At 51.8% G+C, this 23,622-nt stretch overlaps 3 protein-coding genes across 3 annotated transcripts; 1 reads left to right on the forward strand and 2 right to left on the reverse strand.

The window, feature by feature from the left end:
- Window positions 1-614: 614 nt before the first annotated feature.
- On the reverse strand, window positions 615-10,904 carry COCSUDRAFT_43561 (hypothetical protein; the record flags this gene model as incomplete). Its single annotated transcript, XM_005645749.1, has 23 exons — window positions 615-840; window positions 1,338-1,540; window positions 2,075-2,176; window positions 2,542-2,674; window positions 2,927-3,110; window positions 3,716-3,850; window positions 4,227-4,425; window positions 4,673-4,780; window positions 4,945-5,008; window positions 5,251-5,393; window positions 5,832-5,941; window positions 6,207-6,293; window positions 6,466-6,550; window positions 6,873-6,990; window positions 7,543-7,685; window positions 8,160-8,270; window positions 8,607-8,717; window positions 9,011-9,120; window positions 9,305-9,351; window positions 9,618-9,673; window positions 9,915-9,972; window positions 10,253-10,377; window positions 10,830-10,904. 23 exons carry the CDS (start codon window positions 10,902-10,904, stop codon window positions 615-617), a joined length of 2,733 nt encoding a protein of 910 aa, XP_005645806.1.
- A 916-nt stretch (window positions 10,905-11,820) lies between these two features.
- On the forward strand, window positions 11,821-14,568 carry COCSUDRAFT_67143 (hypothetical protein). Its single transcript, XM_005645750.1, has 7 exons — window positions 11,821-12,000; window positions 12,273-12,314; window positions 12,510-12,589; window positions 12,763-12,820; window positions 13,123-13,181; window positions 13,489-13,550; window positions 13,836-14,568. The coding sequence occupies exons 1-7, from the start codon at window positions 11,869-11,871 to the stop codon at window positions 13,877-13,879; spliced, it is 477 nt and encodes a 158-aa protein (XP_005645807.1). The 5' UTR covers window positions 11,821-11,868; the 3' UTR covers window positions 13,880-14,568.
- A 1,109-nt stretch (window positions 14,569-15,677) lies between these two features.
- Window positions 15,678-22,118, reverse strand: COCSUDRAFT_30369 (malate synthase; the record flags this gene model as incomplete). Its single annotated transcript, XM_005645751.1, has 11 exons — window positions 15,678-15,842; window positions 16,052-16,155; window positions 16,675-16,875; window positions 17,568-17,687; window positions 18,245-18,398; window positions 19,106-19,266; window positions 19,358-19,612; window positions 20,212-20,332; window positions 20,590-20,729; window positions 21,435-21,519; window positions 22,015-22,118. 11 exons carry the CDS (start codon window positions 22,116-22,118, stop codon window positions 15,686-15,688), a joined length of 1,602 nt encoding a protein of 533 aa, XP_005645808.1. The 3' UTR covers window positions 15,678-15,685.
- Window positions 22,119-23,622: the final 1,504 nt, after the last annotated feature.

Here is a 23,622-nt window from a genome sequence, read left to right on the forward strand (position 1 = left end):
AGGTTTGGCAAGCAATGAAGGTATGCCTGATATCTCTGCTCTTGTCACTCGGTGGTGAGATCCGTTTCAAATACCAGTACGGGTCCCTTGCAACGGCCAGCATGGAAACCTGCCAGGCTGCTAGGCCCAGCCTGCCTTCCTTGAATGGCTAGGTAAAGCCTGTCTTGACCAATAGCAGAAAAGCTTAAATATATATAGCCGTACAACCAAAAAATAAAGGGACTCGCGCTGTATTCATGAGTATGAGCTGTTGTGACCGCACTTCAGCACAATCGAGCACATTGCACACCATATATTCTCTCCGATGTGTCCATGTAAGGTATGCCGTTTTTGGGCAGCATGTCCCCAAGCAAGATCTTTCCTTTCCATTTCATTACCAAGCATGGGGCCGCGCAATTGGACGCCAGAAGGGCAACAACATCTGCTGCCAAGCATGGTATGACCTCAAGCCTGGACCTTTTCCAGATATCTGCTCCACGATTGCAATCACGAACACCACCATACATTGCCGTTTTAGCGAGTCCAACAGTAAAAAGTAAGAAGGGAAAAAAGCAACTCGCGGCACGGAGCTGCCACTGCCACCTGGCACCTTGTTGCCCTTCAAACCATCAATTTCAAATGCCCACTCCCGAGGTCTTGGCGTTCCTCTTAAGCGAGCGCTTGCCATACACTTCCTTTGCAGCCCCTGACAAAAAGATGGCCACCCAGATAATGGCCAGGCCCCAGGAGTAGTAAGCAGGCAGCTGCACGTCCGGCAGGTTGAAGCCGATTATGGCATTAGCAAAGGTTATTAATAAAGCCTTCCGCCCAGTCCACTTGTGGCAGGTCGCCCAGAGCCACCTGGCAGACACACCCCATTTTAGTAAGTCTTTTGGTCCGACGACTAAAGTTCCAGGAGCCATGCACACACATGGCTCAGCCTTTCTGCACCAGCAATGATGTGGCGCTTTACGACGGAACAAGTCACACGGGGAAAACTTTCGTTGAGCTAAGAACGCAAGTTCAACTACGGGCAGTAGAGCCGCCCTGGCTATTCGACAAGGTATTCATGCTGCCCATGCGCTATTCGACAGCTTCTTGTGGCTGCCATTGGCCACTGGCAGGAACAGACAGGCTTAGGGCCCTGGTGGCGGGGGGCGATATAAATACTGAGGACCATGCCCACGATTGTGCTTGGATCTGGCGAGTCCAACACAAGGTAGGACTATGCCAGCCTTTAACTGCAGCTTGTCTGCACGAAGCACCTTGCCTCTTGGCAGGAAAAGCGTGTGATGCTGATAAGATTGATAGGGCCGCCTAGAGACAGTGCCTTGTGACAGGGACAATTTCATTGTGACTTTAACTTTGACTTTTCAGAAGCTCGCCTGATATCGGCGTCCAGGTGCGGTCGGTACACAAGGGCGGTGACTTGAAGCGCTGCCAGAAATACAGCCAAGAATCCGAGTGCCAGGTGCACCACAAACAGGGGCGTTGCCTCCACTCCATCCCATGCCTTTATGCCCAGGCCCAGACCGGCAACAATCATCGCCACTGCAACCACCTGTGCCCACATTACTCTCGTTATTTCACGCTATGCCTGCCGGAGGCAAGGTGCGTCTGCAGACCAGGTGCAGGTAGAAGCTGCCACAAATTTAACTCCTGTTGGAATTGCTAGACACCACGGGCACGGCGCTCAGTACCACCCACCCACGGGGCCATATGGCTGATTTGGGCTGCAGGACTAGGACTAATATCGCTCAAGCGCCGCACCTGTCAGTACAGCTGGCAGCAACCCGCCAGTCATCTAATGAAACAACTTAGAAGCATCAAGACATGAGCAAGGGCTGCATGAGGTTGTCTGGCGGTGTCTGGCTGACTACGTTCGTCATGATTGCAGTCAACGGGCATGCTGTACTGCAGCACTGCTGCCTGGTATGAGTGTGAAAAGCAATTATGTAAGGAAACCTTGACAGCTCCACTTTGCCAGAGCACCGTCTCAACGTGCAGCCACGACCATGGACTTCAGAAAGAAGAAGTCGGACAATTGGTGTGACACAGAAAGGAGGGATGGATTTACCCCGAGCGCTCTGTGTACGTGGAACCACGCTGGCGGCCAGTCGTGCTTGCAGGTGCGCGCGATCATGACGCTGATCGGCAGCAGCATGCACCACGCCACCACCATCAACACTCCATGCACCTGCAAAGAGTCGTGCAGCAATGACCACAAGGTCTTCTGGGGTGCACTGACATGCGGATGCAATCTCTAAGCTGGCAGACAAGAACATCAAGAGAGGAGGTCACAAACTCCTCAGTATACCCCTTGCATGCTTCGATGCTTTGGTAGAGAGCACGCCAATGAGCGCTCTCTTTGCCCTGTGCAACAGTGGGAGCCTAGGGACACAAAGCTACCATTTCTCTGTGTTCTTCATGCAGTGAACAGTCCTTTCGTTTGCGCAAGTCGTTCAGTGCAGCCTTATAAATCGTTTAGGAGTGACGCTTATTAGGATGGTTGAACAATTCGCAGATACACGAGATTTTCATGGTTGAGAATAAGCCACGCACCACTGGGAAGGGGTCATAGGTGGTGGCGCTGACGGCAGCGTTCCCTCCCGCCAGGTCCAATAACGCGCTCAGAGACGCGCTCGTGTCGTGCCGTGCCAATCCGCCGTTGGCCGACAGCGGGCCGCTCGCGCCGCTGCGCCACATCAGCATTATGTAAGCGCCACGTCAACACCACCTCAGCAGACTTCCACAACAGCATGACAACAAATATGCGCCCAGGCGTACTGGTGCAGACACAAGCCCTCTGGAAAACAAGGAAAACACTTGGGCGACAGACAACTTGGGCAAGAGCTTTGATCTCAGATGCATATGATCCCAAAGCCTATGAATAAATTTTGCAGGCTAGTATAAAGTGCACGGGTGATGGAGGGGTGTATGAGCTCACATGCAGTCGACGATGTAGTTCTTGGCGCTGACGCCCTCCGGCAAGCGCAGAGTGAACAGCGCCTGAATGGTGCCATTTGCCAATTTTGTGGCCTCGGATTTGAGCACTTGCAGGGCTCCCTTGGGGTCAGGATGCACCCCTGACTCTGACTTGGACGCCAGGTAATACTGCTCCGCTGTCGCACCTGCGCAGCAAGCGGCAGTGCAATTATTATTATTACTGTTACACATTTTTCCTGCCAGAAGCAAGGTGCGTCTGCAGACAAGCTGCAGTAAAGGCTACCAAAATCCTACCCCTTGATGGACTCGCCAGATCCAAGCAAGACCCAATCAACCGTGGGCACGGTGCTCAGTATGTATACCTCCCCCCGCCAGCCGGCAGTGCAATGACGGACAGCATTATGCGAGCCAGCTTGCATGACTGCTCCTTTTCCTTCCTGATTCGCTTCAAGGTGTAGCAGATGCATGATATGAAGCAGCTTGGAGAACCACTTGATGAACAGTTGCCTTGCTTTGAGGAAATGAAACTCTTGCGGCAAAGTCCGCAGCCTGCAATCCGCACCAGTCCACGCCGGGCCGCAGCTTTCTGGGTCTCTTTGTTTGTTTTGAGACCAAATTCGAAAAGCTCTCAGCAAGCCCAATCCAATGGAGCATGACCCTGGTATATTTGAAGTCAGGAAGACCCCTAAAAAATGCTTTGAAACACTCCTGCGCCGCCGAGGGTGCGGGTTTTAGAATGACTACTACGGTATTAAAGCAATCGTTCCAAAAAGAACGATTGGGCGCTCACCAGTCGGGCAGGTGGGGCATGAGCGGACAACGATGGCGCTGGTCCCGATCATCTGTCCCGGCATTTGCGAGAGGCCCCACGCGCACCAGCCGTCACCGTTCGCGCACTGCAGCAACGCCGTCATGTCTCGCCTGCCTGCAAAGGGGGTGGTGTCCGATTCAGTGGAAGTAAGCTTCTCGCAAAAGTGCACGAGCATACCTCGACCGCTCTTCATTGTCTGATTGCTGGCCTGCACCCTTGGTGGCTAGGCCAGTTGCTGGCGCTCATGAGTCATTCGCCTAGAACACTTTGACTTTTCATCCTCAGCAGTTTGAATTCGCATGCTGCGTCTATTTTGTGCATGCCTGGTTGGGCAAAGAAGGACGCACGGGTCCTGTGTAATGCAATTGCAAGTGGCAGTCAAGCTGCTCAGATCCCTGCAATTTCTTCTTTGTACAAAATGCTACTGTGCTGTTGTGACAGGGCAATTGAAGCGAGGCAGCTCCAGCCTTGCAAAGCTATAGATGACGACATGGCAAACATGGAAGTGGCTTCTTGCCTGCGAGGGTGTCGAGTCGCCAATTCAGGCGCACATCGGCGCTGTCCTGCGACAGCCTGGCGCAGTGCGAGTACAGCTCATCCGCCCCGTCAGCGCCGAACCTTGCTCTGCACGCGTTCCCTCCCTCCCCGGCCGCCGGGGCCGGCGCCGGCGCCGCGCCGCCCATGGATGCCTGTATAGGCAGTCCTTTTCGAAGACAAGTTCGAATCCACTATGACTTGCGGGGGCATCGTAGGCAGTGGTGGGAAAACATGGCTTGCTTTGCATGGGGTTGGAATGTGATGAGAATATGCGCAAAGAATTAGGCGGAAGGCCTGAGGGAAACTACCAGTGCAGTACCATGTGAACCCACAGCTTATGACTGCTTGCCAAGAGATTGCCCAGTGCAAGGAGGGATCAGGTGTGTCAGGAACACTGACCGCTAGCGTGGTGGGGTTAGTCAGTGCCACAGGCAGCTTTGCAATGGCCTCGATAGAAGCCTTGTTGGGGTTGGGGACCGTGTTGGGGCTGCCATCTGCATTGACAACCTGCAAGAAGAATGATTATAATTAGTCAAAACATGCATGCACATACCTTATCAGTGAGAGATGCAGACAGTTCTGCAGAAACTGCAGCTGCAGGCAGCAGTGACAGCGCACTATGGGCCTCAGAAGAAACGGTGAACAAGACTTGTTGGGTAATCAAAGCACACCTGCATGATCCAGCCCAGCTTCCTGTGCGCAAAGCACTGGTAGAACACCGTGCTGGGCGTCGTCCTGTGCCACACAATCACCATACACAGTCAAACCAACATGCAATCCAGACTGACATAACGTTGATTTCACACACACGAAACACTGTTGCAACCCCACTCTTGTGAGAAAACCTCCCGGAGGAGTCCTGAACATCACATGAGGCCGACAGGTTGGCACCTGTAATGCTGCGTTAAGGGCCCTGAGCCCCGAATAATGTATAGTAAATTACCCCATGCATTTATATCTTGCCAAGGGGCGCGCACATGTTGGGGGTCCAGGTGAAGGTGAACGGATTTGCGACTGTCCCTGCAGCGGAGTCGCTGCCGCCGTAAATGATGTCAGTCTCCTCTCCGCCGCCGTTGATGTTGTCCGTAATGTATATCGGGTGCGTCTCTCCCGCCTTTATCTGCGACGCAAGCTCTACCATTTCACCTTTGAACTCTCAATTCTGATTCTAAGGGTGAGACCCTTGCCACTGCTGCAATGAGTTATGGCTGGTATGCTCTGCAGCTGCATTCATGCATGTTGGTCAAGTGCACTGAGGAGAGGTGAGAGGTGAGAGTCTTTGCTGTTGGCAGGAAAACTTGCGGCTACTGGATCAATGCTCCGTGTGCAATGATTTGGCCTAGCAAGGGCCGAAGCAGCTTTACAGGGCTACACAGGAAAGCAGCCGCTGGTGGTGCTGTTGCAGAAGAGAGAGAAGCATGCGAGCAGGAACGCCGACAGTGCCCCACCATGCACCTTGTTATTGTCTAACAAGAGCCAGCACTGCAGGATATGTGCATGTGTGCGTAGCTGCTGATTCATCTCAGGTGAGACGCAAGAAACAGTAAAGTATGCTTACCACAAAGGTGTATGTTGTGCCGCGCGCCACTTTGACCACCGGTGTCTCCAGGCCGTACACATGCAGGCTCAGTCCCCAGGCCGGCGGATTTGGGTAGTTCTTGTTGGTGCCTGCGAGCAACGGGGTGAATTTGTCATTGGTGTCACTGGTGCCAAGCAGAGATTACTGTTTGGCTTGCGCAATAGCATGTGAAAGCTGCAGCCATCATGATATAAAGGACAGCTGTATGGTACTTCCCAGTGCGCTCAGAACTTGTATGCAAGACTGGCTTGGAAACTGAATGTACACAACTGACTGCCTAATTGGAGCCTTGTATGGCAAGTCAGGTTGGCAGAGATCTGATAAAGCTGCACAAAGAAAGAGTTTTTGTTGTACCTGTGGTGATTTCGATCATGTTGGTCTTGGTGAGATCGAGCAGCTTTGGCGGCTGCATGGTCGGCTGCGGCGCGGGTGCTGTCGCGCCTGATCAGGCAACACATATTCCGAAGTCAAATTCGATATCTTCAGAAGTTGTCAATACACCATCTTCCCCAAGGAAAAGCGGTATCCGCTGCATTGGTGAAAAAGTGCATGGCATCAGCGCTGTTATTCTAAATAGAAACTGGAGTCACGCATTCGTCAATGTTAAAGTCACCTGCTATCGGAGGAGAGAGCAGCGCCTTGCACTGGCTTGGAGCGCCCAGGCTCAGCTTGAAACCATCCGGTGCGTATGTGGGGCCCTGCAAAAAGACAGTCACTCTCAAGAGGCCTCAAGCTAAATTATACTGTATTTTCTCACGCGTTTCCTAGTCCTTACGGACTAGACACGATACCTGTCTTCATGTCTTCATGTTATGGAGACAGTCAAGACTTCATGGAAAAGCAAGCCGCGATACCTGCCTTGGTCTATTACCTGTTACTCTGACCAACTCTTGCAGAGGTACTCTTGCGGCTTTCACTAGTCCTATGGCAGTGAGCAGTTGCCGGCTGCTTTTTTCCCTCGTATACAGTAACAGTTGAGGTTCTTGCACACAAGACTTTAAAAGATTTGAAGAGGCGTACCCTGTTGCTTGGGGCGTGAAAGAGCACTACAGGTTCCGCGGCAGTAGACCCCTGAGACAACGGCCCAACTCCCCAGACTGCATATTTTGGTGCTCCCACCGGCCAGTCATGCTCAAACCTGCACGCACGAAGATAGGTATAAATAAATAAATGGGTCGTATTTTGGTACTTAGGACTGGAAAGTGTGTGCTGAAGATAGGAAGAATAATACTGATAAATGCTGTGCGATAATTTGCAGTAAGAAGGGGTCATTTGCAGTAGATTTCAATTTATGCATGTCCCTGTATAAAATATACAAGGACATGCATGCAGTTCATGAGCGCTCGTTTCAAGGCAGGCATTCACCTGCCATTTGCCTACCGCGCAGGCACTCATTACTCTAGGGCTCACACTGTTTTGTCAGCGAGTCAATTCACATGGTAGTGAAAATTTTGCATGACTAATTGGAATTAGGCATGACAAAATCGTCCGCGTACGTGCAAATGTGCCTGTTCACTCAGGCGAGTTGTCAAGGGCAAGGGGTGCCTGTGTGTACTGTCTACTACAACCACCAAATTTGGCTCCCATCCAGAGCGAGCAACCATCCAGCAACTTGAAGGTAAAATCCGTATATTTGTAACTCACGCCCTCAGAATGACTGACTCAGTGAGCCAGCAGTTGGGCCTCTCACTTGTTGGAGGCCTTGAGGGGACGGGCGAAGGTGACAGTGACGAGGTTGCCGGCTCCGCGGTTGCAGCTGACGAGCTGTGCGGAGTTGCCGGTGTTTGTGTGCGGCATGCCCAGCAGGCCAGAAACGGGGCACACCCCAGCGTTCTGCGTCCCAAGCGACACAACAGCAATTTCAAGCGCTTCTCAGAATGCAGCTTGTTCATGCTGCTGGTTTTTTGCTAAATGGCAGCTAAACAACAAATGAGTTGAGAACACCTACACGCGCTAGTGATGGACTAGAAAAAGGGAAACATCCCATTTAATGTGGTTCTGCTCAATGCATGTGGAGGAAGAGCTTTCACCAGAGATATCATTGACAAGCCCGTGATTGCATTCACCAAAGCGCAATGCGCAGACCCTTAACCCTAAAATAAACCTTCCTAGAAGCTGAGGAAGCAAGGCATGCACCCGCTACCTATCAGAATAGCCAAATATGTCCTTTAAATCAGCAAAACACGCCAACCTTCATGACTTCACAGCAGCCTGGGGACAAACCAGAACCGTGCAGATGATTGTCACCAAGCCGCTGTTCTAGTGTGATACCCATGCAGTGCATGTGCATTTTAATGGGGGCCACACCTGGCCTCCTTCGTAGTTGCACTGTTCCTTGGCAGTCAGGTAGTAGCTGTACGCAAAGCACTTGTCCCCCACCATGCCAGCAATTACCACATCACTCCCAATCATCTGAACCTACACAGCAACTTAGCAGATCATTCCCAGGCCTCAATATTGGCTGTGATAACCCTGTGCTTCCAGAATTTTTAAAAGCGCATGAAAGGGCATTTTGCCATGCTTCTTTGCACGCAACGGGACCTAAAATTAGAAGTTTAATTAACTTGCAAATCAAGGGCCGAGGGCCGATGCTGCAAAGTTTGATGCCCCTGACTCCCCTGGTTTTGAATGGCTGCACAGAAGGACCTCAAAGGCTGAACATGACACATGCACCCTTCCTCATTTGCTTAGTGAAGCTGGTACATTTTGGATTGAAACTTTCGAATTTCGAATTTTTGAGTTTGAATATGTCACCTCTGTTGCGTTGTCGCTGCTGTAGCCAAAGCCCATCCACATGTTGGCATCCAGGAATGCACGGTACGAGACAGTCACCGCCTTTGCCATTACTGGATCGGGATTGTCCAGCTGTAAAACAAACATGAAACTGTCCTTCCTTGCTGCACAACACTCCTTAATCGGTCTCGATACAGCAGTGATCAGTTTAAGTCGGCCTTTCACATTCACATGCCCACTGGAGCCTTGAGGAAACTGCTGCAGCACACATGAGGGTGACCGGTGGCAGGTACAAATAACCAGAATCTGAGGTGTCATATGATGTATGTTACATCACATGACATCATCAGAATCTGCTCGTCTGGCATGCGCATTTTGATCTTCCAGTAGGCACAGTTGCCAGGGGCTGTGTAAACCATGCGCACCTTCCATTGCATCTGGTAAAAGTTTGGCGACAGATCGATGCAGTGGTCAAAGCTGCCTGCGTCAGCCGCCGCTGCCGGCGCCGATGCAGGTGCCAAAGATGACACGTTTCCTGTGACAAACAAAGGTCAAATGTTGGAACAGGCATGCAAACAGCCAGCTGATGTGCAAGACAGCCTGTAATGGCATCTCTTTTCTCTCAGCATGAACACATCAGCGTGAAATCAAAATGGCGACCGCCTTGGGATCAACGTGACTTAGAATGACTAAGAGTGACAATGGCTTGCATGACAAACCTGGAGCCAGTATGACATGCCCAAAGTCCGCCAAAAATTCCTCGCACCTGCACACAATGCACCAGTCATGCGCACAAAGAAGAGTCGGGCTTGATATTGCCCCTGGAAAGCTGAGAAGCCTTCTTGAGGCTCTTTCCCAGCTCATGCTGCATGTTGTCAATACCTTAAATCAGCAGCCTGCAGGAGGTTTGTTCATTGTTGCTTGCCTTCCAATGTTGTTCAATTAGTGCATGTGCATGGCAAATTGTCAGAGGGGCAGGATTTGGGCTACCCACAAGCTAAAAACAGATGCAGAGAGAGACAGAGCACACACCATACTGAGATGATTGAGATGTTCTTCCATGTGACTCCTGCAGGGAGCTGCACCGTCTGCAGGCAGCAACAAGTGCCGAGTAGCTTATTAAGTATATAATAGCTTACCAAGTATATAACAGCTTACTAAGTATATTTGCAGAAGTATCCATGCAGAAACGGTGCGGTTTTCTCTCTTTTTTGGCCTGACTTCATGCCAGGACATTTGACTTATGGACGCCTTGGTCAAACCTGGAAGCAGGATATACTCTGACATAACATAAAGCAGTTGGCAGGAAGGGAGTTGAATTAGGCGCACCATTTCCGCGTTCTGCAGGGGCGTCTCCAGGCGCATAGGGTCCAGCTCCACACCCTTCCTGCGCCCAGGGATTTAAATCTCTAGGCAGGCACCCCATCGAATGAGTATCAATCTACAGCACCATAAATCGCAAAATTTGCAATGAGTTGCTTTCCTGCCTCTTTGCTCGAGCCCAATGGCATAGGAATTGCTACAAGCCTGTTTTGCATGCACAGTCTTTGACTACCAGTCTAACCAAACCATGCCACAACCTCCTTCCCTATACTGCAAAATAGGCCCTTCAAGGTGAGGGTACAGTACTGATCTGCAATTGTGTGCACGAATCGATTGGTAATCACCTGAGCTGGTCCTGCTCGAGGCCGAGGCTCCCTCCCCACCAGTGAGCGGCGGGTGCCTTGCCGTCATAATTGAATTCTGTCACCCGGAAGGTGCAGTCATCCAGGATGCTGATGTGGCCGCTCACCTGACCACAAGCACAAGGTATATTGTCACATGTCTTCCAAGATACTTGTTGATTCACAAGGCCAATGTAGCAAGACTTTACATTGCCCATTGAAAGGCCGATGCTCAGTTTTGGCAGTTCCCCCTTGAGTCGGCCAGGTGCAATGAGGAGCAAACTGCTTGCAAAAAAAGGAAGCTTCAGCAGATTCTACAGCTTTCCAGAGCACCTGTATGCATCGAGGGTTGGGATTTCACAAATGTAGAACCCACGCCCATTATCTGCATGTCCAGGACTGGCTGTGTGCTGCAAGCTGCTGCTGCAAAACGAAAAGTCCCCAGCGGAACAGCCAAGGGCACATGCAATTCTTGCTGCATGAGCTCTTTTGCCATACATAGGCAGTACCGCACCTTGCCTCTGGCAGGAGAAGCGTGTAATAACATCAATTTAAACATAGCATTTATGCAGCAGCGCACCCCGTGGTCCATCGTGGTGAGGTCGCCCTGGTACCCCACATACGGATGCGTCCGGGACCCGTTGCAGCCGCGCATCGGCACGCCGGCCGCTGCCGCTGCCGGGCCGGGGGCGGCCGCTGCATGCACCGTGACAATGCTTTTCAAGGGAGTCTGTATCTGACCTATCTTGCTTTGGAGTGAGCTGTATACTAGAACAGATCTTTAAAGAGCAGATTAACTTGAAAAAGGGTGGCTAAGCAGGGTTCGCATTGGATTTTGAATGATGTGTGTATTGGACTTGGATGCGGGAGGCAGTGAGGGCGTGGGACCTGCCTTGGAGAAGGGCTCTCTGCGCTCCGGCGACTTTAATGAGATGTGGGCACCTGCATTGCGTTCTTTGAGTTTACTGACTTAGTGTGTGCTCACTAGGGTTGCTCGAAGACCAACGTCAGTGCGTGCAACTCAACGAAGTACAACTATTCGTAATCCTAAAAGCCTTCAGACTCGCCCTCAACGACCGGGAAGTCTGCAACGCTTCCGAATGCAATCACAAAGCACGATCCCACTGATTTTCTGTTGGCACATTCGGGACGTACTTGGCTTTGACGGTCGCGCGGCACACGATACATATGATGATCACCCACGAAAGAGTACTGGGAACCTTTATCATGATGTCAGTGGGTTGTCCAAGTCAGCAAGAAGCAGTGCTTATATCTTGCTGCACCAAGCGGGGATGGCGGTTGATGCACAAGATGTAGTTCTTATCTGCTTCCACTAAATATGTGCCGTTCATTATACTGAGGGGTTTATATTCCCTCAACATCCGCATCGCGCGATGTTTCATCGCGAAGCATCTCGCGATGGATGGGTGAGAGCCAAGATCGGCACCGGCATGAAAGTATGGCCTGAATAGGCTCATGCTGCCTCTCGAGAGGCTGGTCCATTCTTTCTCGCGAGAAGGAGACAGAAAGAGACCAAGCAGCTTTAATCTCACAAAACATCGCCAACTTAACACAAAGAAATTTTAGCCCCTCGAAAATTCAACAGCTCCCCAATTACCATGGCAAGCTTCGCACAAGTACTGGCCATCGCGCTCGCCCTCTGCGGTGCTGCAGTCACCATCGATGCTGCCTGTACAGCAGCAAGCCCCTACGTCGGGTTTACTGGACCTCTCACCACCGTTGACCACATGGTGAGCCCCCCTCCAAGAACTGTGTGCATTCTTGCTCCAAACCCAAACGACATGGCCATTGACCACGAAGGATCCTGCTCTGAGGTGCCTGGTTGTATAGATATGCCAGCGTCGATGCTGATAAAGGTTTCCTTCTTCAGCAAAGTTGCGTCAAAAGGTCAGAATCGTATTGAACTCCAAAGGAATGATTTCGCCGTGGTCGATCCGGACAACCCTAAGCTTACCGATCATGATGTGTGTGCTCGGCTGATCTTTCTGTCCATGTTACGCAGATTGGAGGTACCATCACCATCCTGGACGACTGCAGCTTCAAGGTGAGTGCTTTACTAATTGCTTTTCACGTTGACGAGAACATTTTGTGAATTCGCCATTCACCTCCGATCTTGATGTCAACAGTGCTGCTGAACCGTACTTCTCGCAGGAATGCCTCCACTTCAACAGCACGTCTCCAAAGAATTGAATTACTCCAGAAAGATCATAGTGTGATATTGAATGCGTCACGGGTGCAGGTGACCAACTTCTCGTATGATGGACTTGCCCCGGCCGTCCACTGGTGGGGCGCGAAGAGCCTCGGTGTCAAGGACCTCAAGTAATACTCCGCCACTGCTTTGATCTGAACTGCCATTGCAAAAGTACTGTCAGAACTGTGGCTGCCCAGGACCTCACGATCGGCCATTCGTGAGTGTCGCGCGCGCAGTCTTTGTACGTCAGATGAACTGGCGCTTGAGACAAGCAACTGAAAAATTTGGGTTTTATTTACAGGGCTGGCCAGGAGCTCAACCCCATGACAGTCACCGGTCCAGTCAACGGTCTTGAGATGGTAAGAACTCGCCCATTTCCCATGTTCTCTTCTTCAAAAAAACTCTCAAATAGTCGCTGCTTCTGGTGTACGCAGCCCGGATGACAAGCATGCAGAGCTGTTTTGGTGCCACTTATAGCATGCAACACTCGTTAACCATGTCTTGGCAATGGCCTCAGAGCTGCCCTCATTATAGCTTGAATGTCCAGACCTTGAAAGCTTTGCAAGCACCCGGAAAGGGATGCCTGTATCCCACTGCCAGTGTGAGCCGTTTCTGATTTTTGTGTGTGGATTTGAATCAAGCTGGTGTTTGTATTCTGCAGACTGTTCCCCTGCTGACTCAAGGCGCCACATGGGACAACGTCACCTACATTGTTGCATGGTGAGCTCTCCTCTGCCTGCCACTGTAATAGTCTTAAAGAGATTCAGGCAGACGCATGCCTTCTACTGCTGAACATGTTGTCTACAAGCAGTGTATTGAAGCTGTGTTTTTGTCAATTTGAGTGGACAAGAGGAGTGAGCTTGACGTGAAATTGCCAATTTATATTGTGGCATTAACCGCCGCAGCATGTTGTTTAAATAACGCTGTGGCTGCCAAAGCTTTTGTGTTGACACCAGGAGCAGGAATGATATTGTATCTTAAGGCAAGAAAATCTTGGTTGCTGACATGTGCCGGCATGTGCGCGCAGGTGCGAGACTGCCCAGGCGGACTTTGGCCACGTCAAGCTCATGCCCGCTGCCATGGCCATGGGTGAGTCACTTCCTTTCGTTTGTTCCTAATCTCAGAGCGGTGTCCCTACGTTGGCGTTCCCAGTGCAAAACTTGTTGCATGTTTTGGAGCAAAGTCTGCTTCAGCATTGCAGCAGCATGTGCACCCCCAGCTGCAATGTTTGCTAGTTGCATGCGCAGGATAGCATACATTGGAAAGTTTGTTTGATTAAAGATGCCGTGTGAGCGCCGGCTTTACAGCTGACTTCAATTGGCAAGATCTGCCTCCTGTAGCAATAATTTTGACTGCTGCCTTGTGACTTTGCAGCCCCGTCAATGAGCGCCGCCGGCCGCAAGATGCTGGAGAACTGAATTTGAATTCAATGTTGAAGCGCCGATCTGGTGGGGAGCGCTGTGGCCGGCATCAAAGATGATGGAATTAGCATTAGGAAAAATTTGAAGTCTTCCTGGTGGGAGGGGAATGGAGTGCTGTGTCTGGGGCAATAACATGTGAACCATATTCCCCTGGACATGACGGGTGCTCTTTTGCAAGAATTTGTTACGGATCTCTGATTGGCGGTATTCTTTGCTGCAATGCCCAGACTGTGTTGGGGTGCCTTCCTGGTCTTAGACGCAGATGATCGCGCCTGCAGCCATGCAAAAGCGCCAAAAGTTTCTTGACATGTGGATGGATGACCATATGATATCGCATAGCATAGCACTGTATTTGCTTTGGGCAGTGTCATGAGCAAAACACTTGCTTATATGCTTTCGCTGAGTGGTGCATGTGATAGAGACCCCTGATGTCTTTGCTGTGGCCATATACATATCACTCTTTGCCTTGGTGCTGTGCATGCTCTGCTGGTTATTTCTGAGGTTAGAAAGGCGTCATATTCCTGCTCGGTGTAGTATTGTGGTTTCACTACTTTGCATTCTAGCTAGATTGCCTTGCTGGACATTTCTTTGTAACCCTGAAGTGAACCGCTTCTTCCCCTGGATTCCACAGTTCTCCCAATTGGCAAGAACCTAGAGGAGAAGCGTCCGTGTAATAAATATAAGGATATCTTTTCCAAAGCCTGCTGGGCTGCCTTCACCTCAGCCAACTCATATGAATGCAATACCATGCAGTACTTTTGTGGCACCTTCAAGATCTTACACAGAATTTCTGGCAGAATTACCCTGTTAAGGACTGGCAGCTTAACGCCAATATTGCCATAATACGTGTGTGTTACAAGTACCATATACAAGCTTGATCACTCCTGCGATAGTGCGTGTTGCCCTCCAAAGCATCCTAACCTGATACACACCTTGAGTCAACACTCTAAAACGCTGGTAGCAGCTAAGCTGCAAAGTTCTTACCTACCTTCCTAAAGACAGATGCCAAAATTTTAGCGCAGCATGGAAACATGCATACATCCAAAAACGCCGCAAATTTCATCAGACCAAGCCGTCATTTGCAAACCTAGCTAGCGAGCTGAGTGGGTCTCTAATTATCCAATAGACAAAACTGGCGCCCCATACCCAGGGCTCACAAATACACACAAAGCGTTCCTGTTAGTTCTTATCCAGACTGGAGCAAACCCCACCTAAACACAGCGCCTAATGCTGTTTGCCTGCCCTGAATGTGTCACAATAACCTGAGGCAATACCAAAAAGATGGGCGGCTATAATTTGTTTTCTGCTGGTACATAACGCCACACCACAAAACCTGCAGACAATGAGTGGACACGCAATATCAAGAGTTTCCTTTACTACTGCTGCGCAGCAAATGCTTGGCCCAGGCGCTCTTATCCTCCTTCGCAGTTGTCCTGCACCTCTGTTGCAGAGTCAGATTCAAGTTTGCACCGACTCAAAATCCATCTCAGGCAGGCGCCGCCCAGAACTTGAAGGCACCTGGCTACCACAAGTCCTCCCAGCTTTCCCTTCCTGCTGCTGCTGCTTCGATTTCAGCCCGCCGTCCAAAGCTTGGGTGCATGGTATGAAGCACGCAACAAGCGACAGCATCTTAAGCGGCTCTTCTCAAAGCCTCGGCCACGCCGTTATTTCAAATTCAAAGTTGAGCTGCGCTCAGACCTTGGAGGCATGCAATGCGTCATGTGACACGACAGCATCGCATGCGGCCATAATCAAACCGTTGACCAGGCTGCCGCTCTTTTGAATTCATATTCGAGCGGCTGCTTAGAGCTTGGAGGCGTGGGTTGAGTCGCGGGAGACGACTGCGTCGTACGCGGCGATGGTCAGGAAGTCTGCGAGCTGCGCGGAGGTGGAGAATTCGTGGAAGAGGCGGATGGCTTCGGGGAAGTGGCCGCGGCTCCAGCGTGCCTCGCCCAGCTCCCTGCGCGTTAGGGGTGGATTAGTCAGCGATTAGTCACAAACAGCATCTCGCTGGCTGAGAGGTTGACAGCCCACCAGTCGCCCGCAGCACATTCGGTATAGGTGCAATTGCTGAGTGAGAGACGTCATGAACCCCCTCAGTCCTCCATGTAACCCTAGATGCTGAATTATTACACCTAAACCCTTGATATAGCCCCCAAGCAGCCCCACCTGCGCAGCTTGTCCATCTCCTCGGTGAGCATGCGGCCGAAGTGCTCCCGCGTTATGACCTGCCCGTCGTCCAGCTTCACCTTGTGGTGCAGCCACTGCCACACCTGCGCGCATGCGCCGACCGCAATTCAGACAAAAGCACGAGTAAGTTTAAAGAACAAAGGACGGAGAACTTGGCGACAAGCCTTGGCTATCATCAGATCCGCAGGGTTGACAGACTCTCAATCTGCACGGTGGCTCCACGATTAGGAGTTTGACCATGCTGCGAACCTGCAGAGCGCTGTGCCCGAGATAGACCCACCACCGAGAATCAGAAACACGCATAGTTTTGCAACCAGCAGGCCTGTAAGGTGCCTAATGACAAAGTATGCCAGGGACGATCTGAGCATCCTCAATCGGATGTAAGTACAGCAGCAACATGCCCAGAAGCATCTGATACTCTACACTAGATATACCGCTCACCATACTGCCGAGACTACAAAACTCATAGACGCTTCACAATAGAAACAGATGAAAACGAGACCAATCAACTCCCGGGCGCGGTGCTCAGTAGTTGTGCCGCCTGGCGCCATCCACGGCCTCTAAGAGTACTACAAGAAAGGAGAGAAAGCAGCGGCGCGCGCCTGGGTGCGGCAAATCTCGGCGGTGGCGGCGTCTTCCATAAGGTTGTAGAGGGGCACGCAGCCGAGCCCGCCGAGCCAGGCCTCCAGGTACTGCACGCCCACGACGCAGTTATTGCGCAGACACGCCTCCGTGCGCGGGCCCTTGGGCACCGCCAGCAGGTCCCGCTCGCTCACACTCACGTCCGAGCGCGCCTTGCCGATCTGCGCGGCACAACGCTCAGGACATTTTCGTTATGAATCTAGATTTAGAGTTGCTCTTTAAGTGAACTTCAGGTTCATTTTGGGGGTATTGTGAGTGTGATAGCACATCTAGGAGGGGTGCCTCATTATTGAGGTCCGGGAGTGATGCCTGGTCTGAACAGGTGCCTGATCTAGCAAAGACGCCTGGCAAAGCAAAGGACCTCGAGCGAAAGAAACTGCGGATGATCTTTGGAGTTCACCGAAGCTGCGAACACTCGTAGTTACCTCTGCCATGTTTGATGTCAACCAGGACGGATGCCTACTAGATATACGCCTGATCTAAACAAATGCCTCAGCCAAAAGCACAAACAGAAATAAAACCGTAATAGGCATGGCATGGTACAAGCACCATGCTGGCTCCATCTCCGCTGAGAATGCATACAGGGGAAACTCTAGCTGAAGGCATGCACGCTCAGCGCTATGATCGCATCCAGCAGGGTGCTTCTTGCACCCAATGCTCCTTATGCATAACGAAAGTCTTCCTCCCCGCGTGCACTTGCCATATCTTACTCTGTACTGAGCGAAGGCAGAATTTGCTAGAGATCGGTACAGATGCTTCCTGTCCAGGACTAACGGGAGCACTCTCGAAAAGCGGACCTGAATGTCACTACATGATCCACACTTGTTCTAAAGGACACAAGATGGCGCAGCACCTGGTTGGGCGTGGTCATGCCGGCGTCAAAGATGGTTTTGGCGATGGGCACGAGTGCCGGGTGGGCGACCCATGTGCCGTCGTGACCGTCTCGCACCTCCCGCTGCTTGTCAGCGGTCACCTGCGCCACGTAGGCGCGCCACCTCAGCACGCATGCATGCAGAGTAAAGATATACAACATTGAGGGATAATGCCTACCAGGGCTGCTTGTGTACAAAAGCAGAGGTGCAGGTGAAGGGATGCAGGTGGAATAGCAATCACCAAAAGTAAAACAGCAAGTATAATAACAAACACCGCCATGACACCGCAGCATGCCCATGCAAGCACGAAGACGTCGCATCCTCCTCAAACTTCAAGCAATCAGCATTTGACAGCAGCTAAACAAAGAGGGCGCCAAGCCCTTGTCACTCTTGAATCAGAGGACAGAGGACAGAGTACAGAGTACAATGACAAGCGCAGATCCCTTGCATGCAGCTTCTCAAGCATCCAAACTTGGAGGTATCAGAGTTGTACAGGATGTAGGCGAGCTGGGTGTTTCTACGGAGACAGCTTGCCCACATGCACCACAACTCTGCACCTTCAAGCGCGCCCATAGTAGCCAGAGGCTTGGGTCATGCAGCCTTGGAAGCAGCCGGGAGTATAGCAGCAGATTCCATAGGGGCCATAAAAGGTGGGCACCTTGGCAAGGGCGGCCTCGTTGGCCTGGGGATTGTTCTTGACTGGGATCTGAGCGGCCATGCCGCCCATGGCATGCACCCCGCGCCGGTGGCAGGTCTTGATCAGCAGCAGGCTGTACGCCCGCATGCACGGCTGCTCCATCGTCACAACTCCCCTGCGCGCATGCATGCACGCGCCACCTCAGCACGCTGCCAGCTCAGCACCATATAGCTTGCTACATCCTCAGCATGACCTCCCATGAACTTGTACGGATCTGCAGCGTTCATACCAGTCTGCAGATGTTTCCAAACAAGGACACAAGTCAACAGGCACTTGTCTTTCTAAAATCTTGGCTCATGCTACTCAAAGCAAGGTGTGATTGGAAACCAGGAAAGCACTGCAACCTTCTTCAGTGTTAAGTGTGTTTTCACAGCCGGACATGACAGCGTTCGGTGTGTGGTCTCCAGCCCAGCACCTCAATTTGAGGTCCTCAAGTATGCTTGAGGTGTCCAAGCTAGACCACCACAACCCAAGACTGGAAGTCTGGCTGTGAAACCACTGCATCTGCCTGTCTGCATCCTCACAGACATGTCCACCTCTGACCTGCTCGGATTTCTAGCAACCTGGGCACCATACCAATATCGCAGACACTGAGCCGATAGCGCCTACATTACTGTATGAGCGCCTGTGGGCTATTGCATGCAGCCCAACCCATAATTTCTCCTATGAAAGCAAAGAGAAACAGTACAAGGTCGCGCCGATCGGGCATGCGGGCAGCAGGGTCCTCCTGCAAGGATCTTGAAAACTTATTACGGGACCTGAAATGTTGCCAAATTCAGGGTCCCAGAGATGTGAAAAGGGGCCAGAGAAAGGGTCACAAACCTGTCAGGCATGACGGCAGAGGGGTCTTCGCGCAGTGTCTTGATGAAGGAGAAGATGTAGTCCCAGCGGCCGCAGTTGAGCCCCGCGCTGTGATCGCGCAGCTCCCACAGAATCTCATCCATCTCAAACGCCGCCGGCAGCGTCTCTATCAGCACCGTTGCCTGCCGCAAGAAAAACAATAAGACACACAATTAGGCTGGTAGTAGAACAGTGTTGCTGGACAATAAAGGTAGGGACGAAACGCAGTCATACCCGGATGGTGCCGCGGGGGATGCCGAGCTCGGCCTGGGCTTCGACAAAGACGTCGTTCCAGAGGCGGGCCTCCAGGTGGGACTGCATCTTGGGCAGGTAGAAGTAGGGGCCGGAGCCGCGGCTGCGCAGCTCAGCAGCATTGTGGAAGAAGTAGAGCGCGAAGTCAAAGATCGCGGCCGGCACCGGCAGGCGGTCGACGTGCACGTGCTTCTCCTGCAGGTGCCACCCGCGCGGCCGCACAAACAGCACCGCCGTCTGCGCAGGTGAAACACACAACTCATCAGGTTTTATAGTTCGGTCTCCCACAGCAAATTTAGCTAAAAGCTGAAGCAGCGGGCAGCCGCACAAAAACCACCGGCGTCTGCGGTGCAGTGCAAAATACAAATCAGAGCCTGCCCAACAATTGTGTAAAATGAGCAGCACAGTCATCTGCGGTGCAGTACAGCTCTCGAGCAGATGAGAGTACAGAAACCAGAAGCAGAGGGCAGCAATCTAACATCAGGTCGGACTGCTTTAACACAAAGGCAGGAAGCAGAGGAGGTCAGCTGCGCGGCCATTGCCAGTGTGGCAGAGAGTGCCAAAGCGTTGAGATTGGGTTACATGAGCCCCCAGCTCAGTTTCAGGGTTGCAGAGCAAACAAAGCACAAGAGCTTCAGAAGACTTGAGGCCCCAGATTGCAATTATTAACGGACTTCAACTGGAGCGCAGAAGGAATCAAATCATCCATCATGTGGGGCGTCCAAGCCTTTCATGAAGCACCAGTGCTTTGAGGGCCCGCTTGCATTGAGTGCACGCAGCAGAACTGCTGCAGAAGCCTTGCACAGCACAGCATGTGCTATGAACGGACTTCACACAAGGGGTGGAAGGCTTGCCTGTTGTTTGAGCTGGTAGGTCTTGCCGGACTTGGGGTCCTTGTAGGTGATGCTGCGACGCACCGCGTCCTTCAGGTTCATCTGACCCTCGATCTGATTGCGCCTGCACAAGTTCCACACGCCTAGATTATTCAGCACACCTCTGCCAGCAGCAACTTCACTTAATATGGCAGCGGATGAGGGTCCTGGCAGCAACCATAGCAGGCTGGTGCGTCGCAGTCTTCCAAACTGGCAAGGACTTCTTGTGAGAGCACAGCTATTCAAGGCAAGCTCTCATCTGGCCTAGCCAGCACCTTCATTTTTAGATGTTTGCAATTTCTTCCTGTCTGTGCACTCTTCCATGTGCTGGCAGGTGCGCACCAGGTGGGCGCGTTGGAGTCCTCAAAGTCGGCCATGAACACGTTGGCGCCGGAGTTGAGCGCGTTGATGACCATTTTACGGTCCACTGGGCCCGTAATCTCCACCCGCCTGTCCTGAATGTCCGCCGGGATCGGCGCCACCTGCACATTGTATCAATGAAGAGTCAGAAAAAAACTTACAGGCACGGCAATGCGCTAGCAGGGAGAGGGGCCGCATGCAGATCCTTGGACAGTGATCTCTGCGATGCATGGCCCTCCAAAGCCAGTGGATCTGATCGCAGGTGCATTCCTGGACTTACATGCAAGGCTTTTCGAATAGAAAATGCTTTGGAGAAAATTGTGTGGAGGAATGGTGGCCCATTCCAGGTTGTGTTGATGGCAACATATATCCGTGTGCCGTACTCATGGGTTTATTTCCCAGAGCTGCTGAGAGTGCTGCGCAAACCCGGCTGCACCGTGACTCTGGTGACCATGCCATGATTGCGTCGCAAGGATAAATGGCTGCAACCTACACAGTGGTTGATGCATGGGGCTTCTACGAGCAAATCCTTGCTTCTTGTGTGGCGTGTGCACATCAAAAAGCAAATGTTTCTAATCTTTGCAGGATCTACCGTCTTAGAAAGCTGCTGTTTATGACAACAGAATCCCAGCGCCTCCACAGGATCTCCATCACACAATCAGAAAAAAAATACCTTTCTGCATGGCATGGAGGGCACATGATGTCCATCCACGTTTACAGACGTGCCAAATTGTGCTCATGGCCAAGCTTTCACGAAGAATGAGCGATTATAGCGGCAACTAGGTGTACCTCTGACATTCTTGCGAGGGGCAAAAACGGCAGCGCACCTTCCAGTCGGATTCGCGGATGCGGCGGGTCTCGCCGAGGAAGTGCGGCCGCTCCCCGGCGTCCAGCCGCGCCTGCACAGACTTCCTGCGCGCAAATCCAAAAAAAACACTTCAGTAAACAGATCACTGCAAAACCTTCCACTGAGTGATTCACGGCTGACCGCTCATGATGGGTCATAGAATGACCACCCTGTGAGAAGCAGGCTGGCCCATTCACTGTGAGCGCTCTTGGAATCTTCACTCTGTGGGATGCACTAGAAAGCAGAGCTCGACATTTCTGTGGCGTGCCTGCACACAGAAATGTAAAAATCTTTGTTTAGAGCAAGACATGTGATCTGCCCTAATGGCCGAATTTGAGATGGCGTGATTGACTGATCTCGACTATAAATGATCTGTCAATCATGTCAGCTCTTCTCCAGCCCCTACGGGTACGGATCAAGCTTCCACAAGCAGGAAGGCATCACAGGCTAAGGACCCGCGTGAGTGATCTGCAAGGGAAGGATCTTCAGCCCCTACGTTGGCTCAAGAATTCATTAGCAGGAAGGCTTTACAATTTTTGAAATTATTCAAGACCAAGCACCTGCGGGCGAGCAGCTCGGTGACGCGTGGAGTGAACATGCGCGCAAGGTGCGCGACGAAGGAGATTGCCTCGGGCGTCAGGATGCCCTCATACTCTCGCGGCATCGCTCCTGTGATCGCCACGCCGCGCTGCGCTCCCATCCTGGGAGTTGCTACCTGGTGGATCTCCTGTAAATATGCATGCAAATTGTCAGCATGGCTGAGACAAGATGCGAAAAAATATGTAAAGTTCGGCAGATGATGCGCGCTGCCTCGACGTGCCAGGTATGTCAGTCCGAAGGTGGCTCAAGGTGCTGGGCACAGGCCATGGCGCATAAAATGAGAAAGTACCAGTGATATGGCACTAACAGCAGTGACGAGCCATCCAAGGAAACCCATGGAGAGCAAAATATTGTAGCAGGGCGCAAAATTGGCGACTTGCTCATCTGTACCTGAGCTTAGCCAAAAAGAGGGAGGAGCAATGGGAACAATGGCAAGTATCTAAGACAATCTTCAGAACGCTTTTAAAATGATCAAAATGTGAGATGCATGGTATAAACTAGTACCGAGCATCCCAAAAGGGACACAGCTTCACAGAAGTCAAAGCTGCCTAGAAACCGCCGAGGGCGCTCCACATTATTCCGAAACGCCGATCTTTTGTGCAAAAGTACCCGCGAGTCATATATAGGCACGAGAGTTGCTACAGAAACAAATGCACGGCAATGTAGTACTTCACCTAACAGCCGCCCCCACTGTACTAAACAAGGCCCAGCAACATTACGAGTCTGCCACCGGCAAGTGACCAGCTCCGTGGATCCAGCAGGGCGCGCACCGACATCGTGGGCGTTGACAGCTGATCCAATTCCTTGAAGTCAGTTGCGTGCAGAAGTTGGAGGGAACAGAAGGAAACCAATGAGTAGGCTCGAGGGCGCAGGGGTGCCGAGTCAGCCCGCCAACGTGTTCGCAATGGTCCGACGTGTCCGCCAGCGCAGATTTATTTTCGCGCACCATTTGTTGGCTCTGCACTGAACTTCTCCTGCACCTCCGTCTTCCTTCAGACTTCGTCAAACAGGTGCGAACCCAGCACTCATACTGGTCAGCCTTGTTGGACGTTCAGGAACAACGTGACTGCATCCTAGCGTTGTCTGCCCGGTTGGTCCTTCTCGGAAAGCAGACGAGGTTGCGTTTTAGGGGGTGTTTGTACGTTTTGCTTGCGTTGTTGTTGTTCTTGGTGCGTTTGAGAGGTTTTCACAAAGCAACACGAGTCAAGGTGGCGTTGGTGCGGTTTTGATGTCCCCGATACCTGCTGAGTTCAGGGAGGTTATCGGATTTCGTGGACCGTGTTTGCTAGTACAGAGCCTCGCCCCAGTTTGTGTGAAGTTGTCCTGCATTGTCGCTGTTAAGCACAGCATTACAGTTGTGTCCGACTGAGGGCATCATGGACCGCCTCGAGGCCGCCGTCTAGGGGTTGCCGTCAAGCAGCTAGCTTGCTTAAAAGCACGTGTGATCGCACAGGATTCTCACCAAGGGACGAATGCATGGCAGGCTGGACATGCTCATGCACACCGATCGTTGAATTTCGCCTGCTGCCCTCTGTGCAGGTGCTTTGTCACTGCTGCATCAAGGAAAA

The sequence above is a fragment of the Coccomyxa subellipsoidea genome, assembly GCF_000258705.1.
Source record: "Coccomyxa subellipsoidea C-169, whole genome shotgun sequence".
In the NCBI taxonomy this organism is placed as follows: Eukaryota; Viridiplantae; Chlorophyta; class Trebouxiophyceae; family Coccomyxaceae; genus Coccomyxa; species Coccomyxa subellipsoidea.

Coding starts and splice junctions, on each gene's coding strand:
- COCSUDRAFT_67143 (XM_005645750.1), top strand. CDS start 11,869: ATGGCAAGCTTCGCACAAGTACTGGCCATCGCGCTCGCCCTCTGCGGT. Junction 12,590..12,762: donor CTCGGTGTCAAGGACCTCAA/GTAATACTCCGC, acceptor TTTTATTTACAG/GGCTGGCCAGGAGCTCAACC. Junction 13,551..13,835: donor GCCCGCTGCCATGGCCATGG/GTGAGTCACTTC, acceptor GTGACTTTGCAG/CCCCGTCAATGAGCGCCGCC.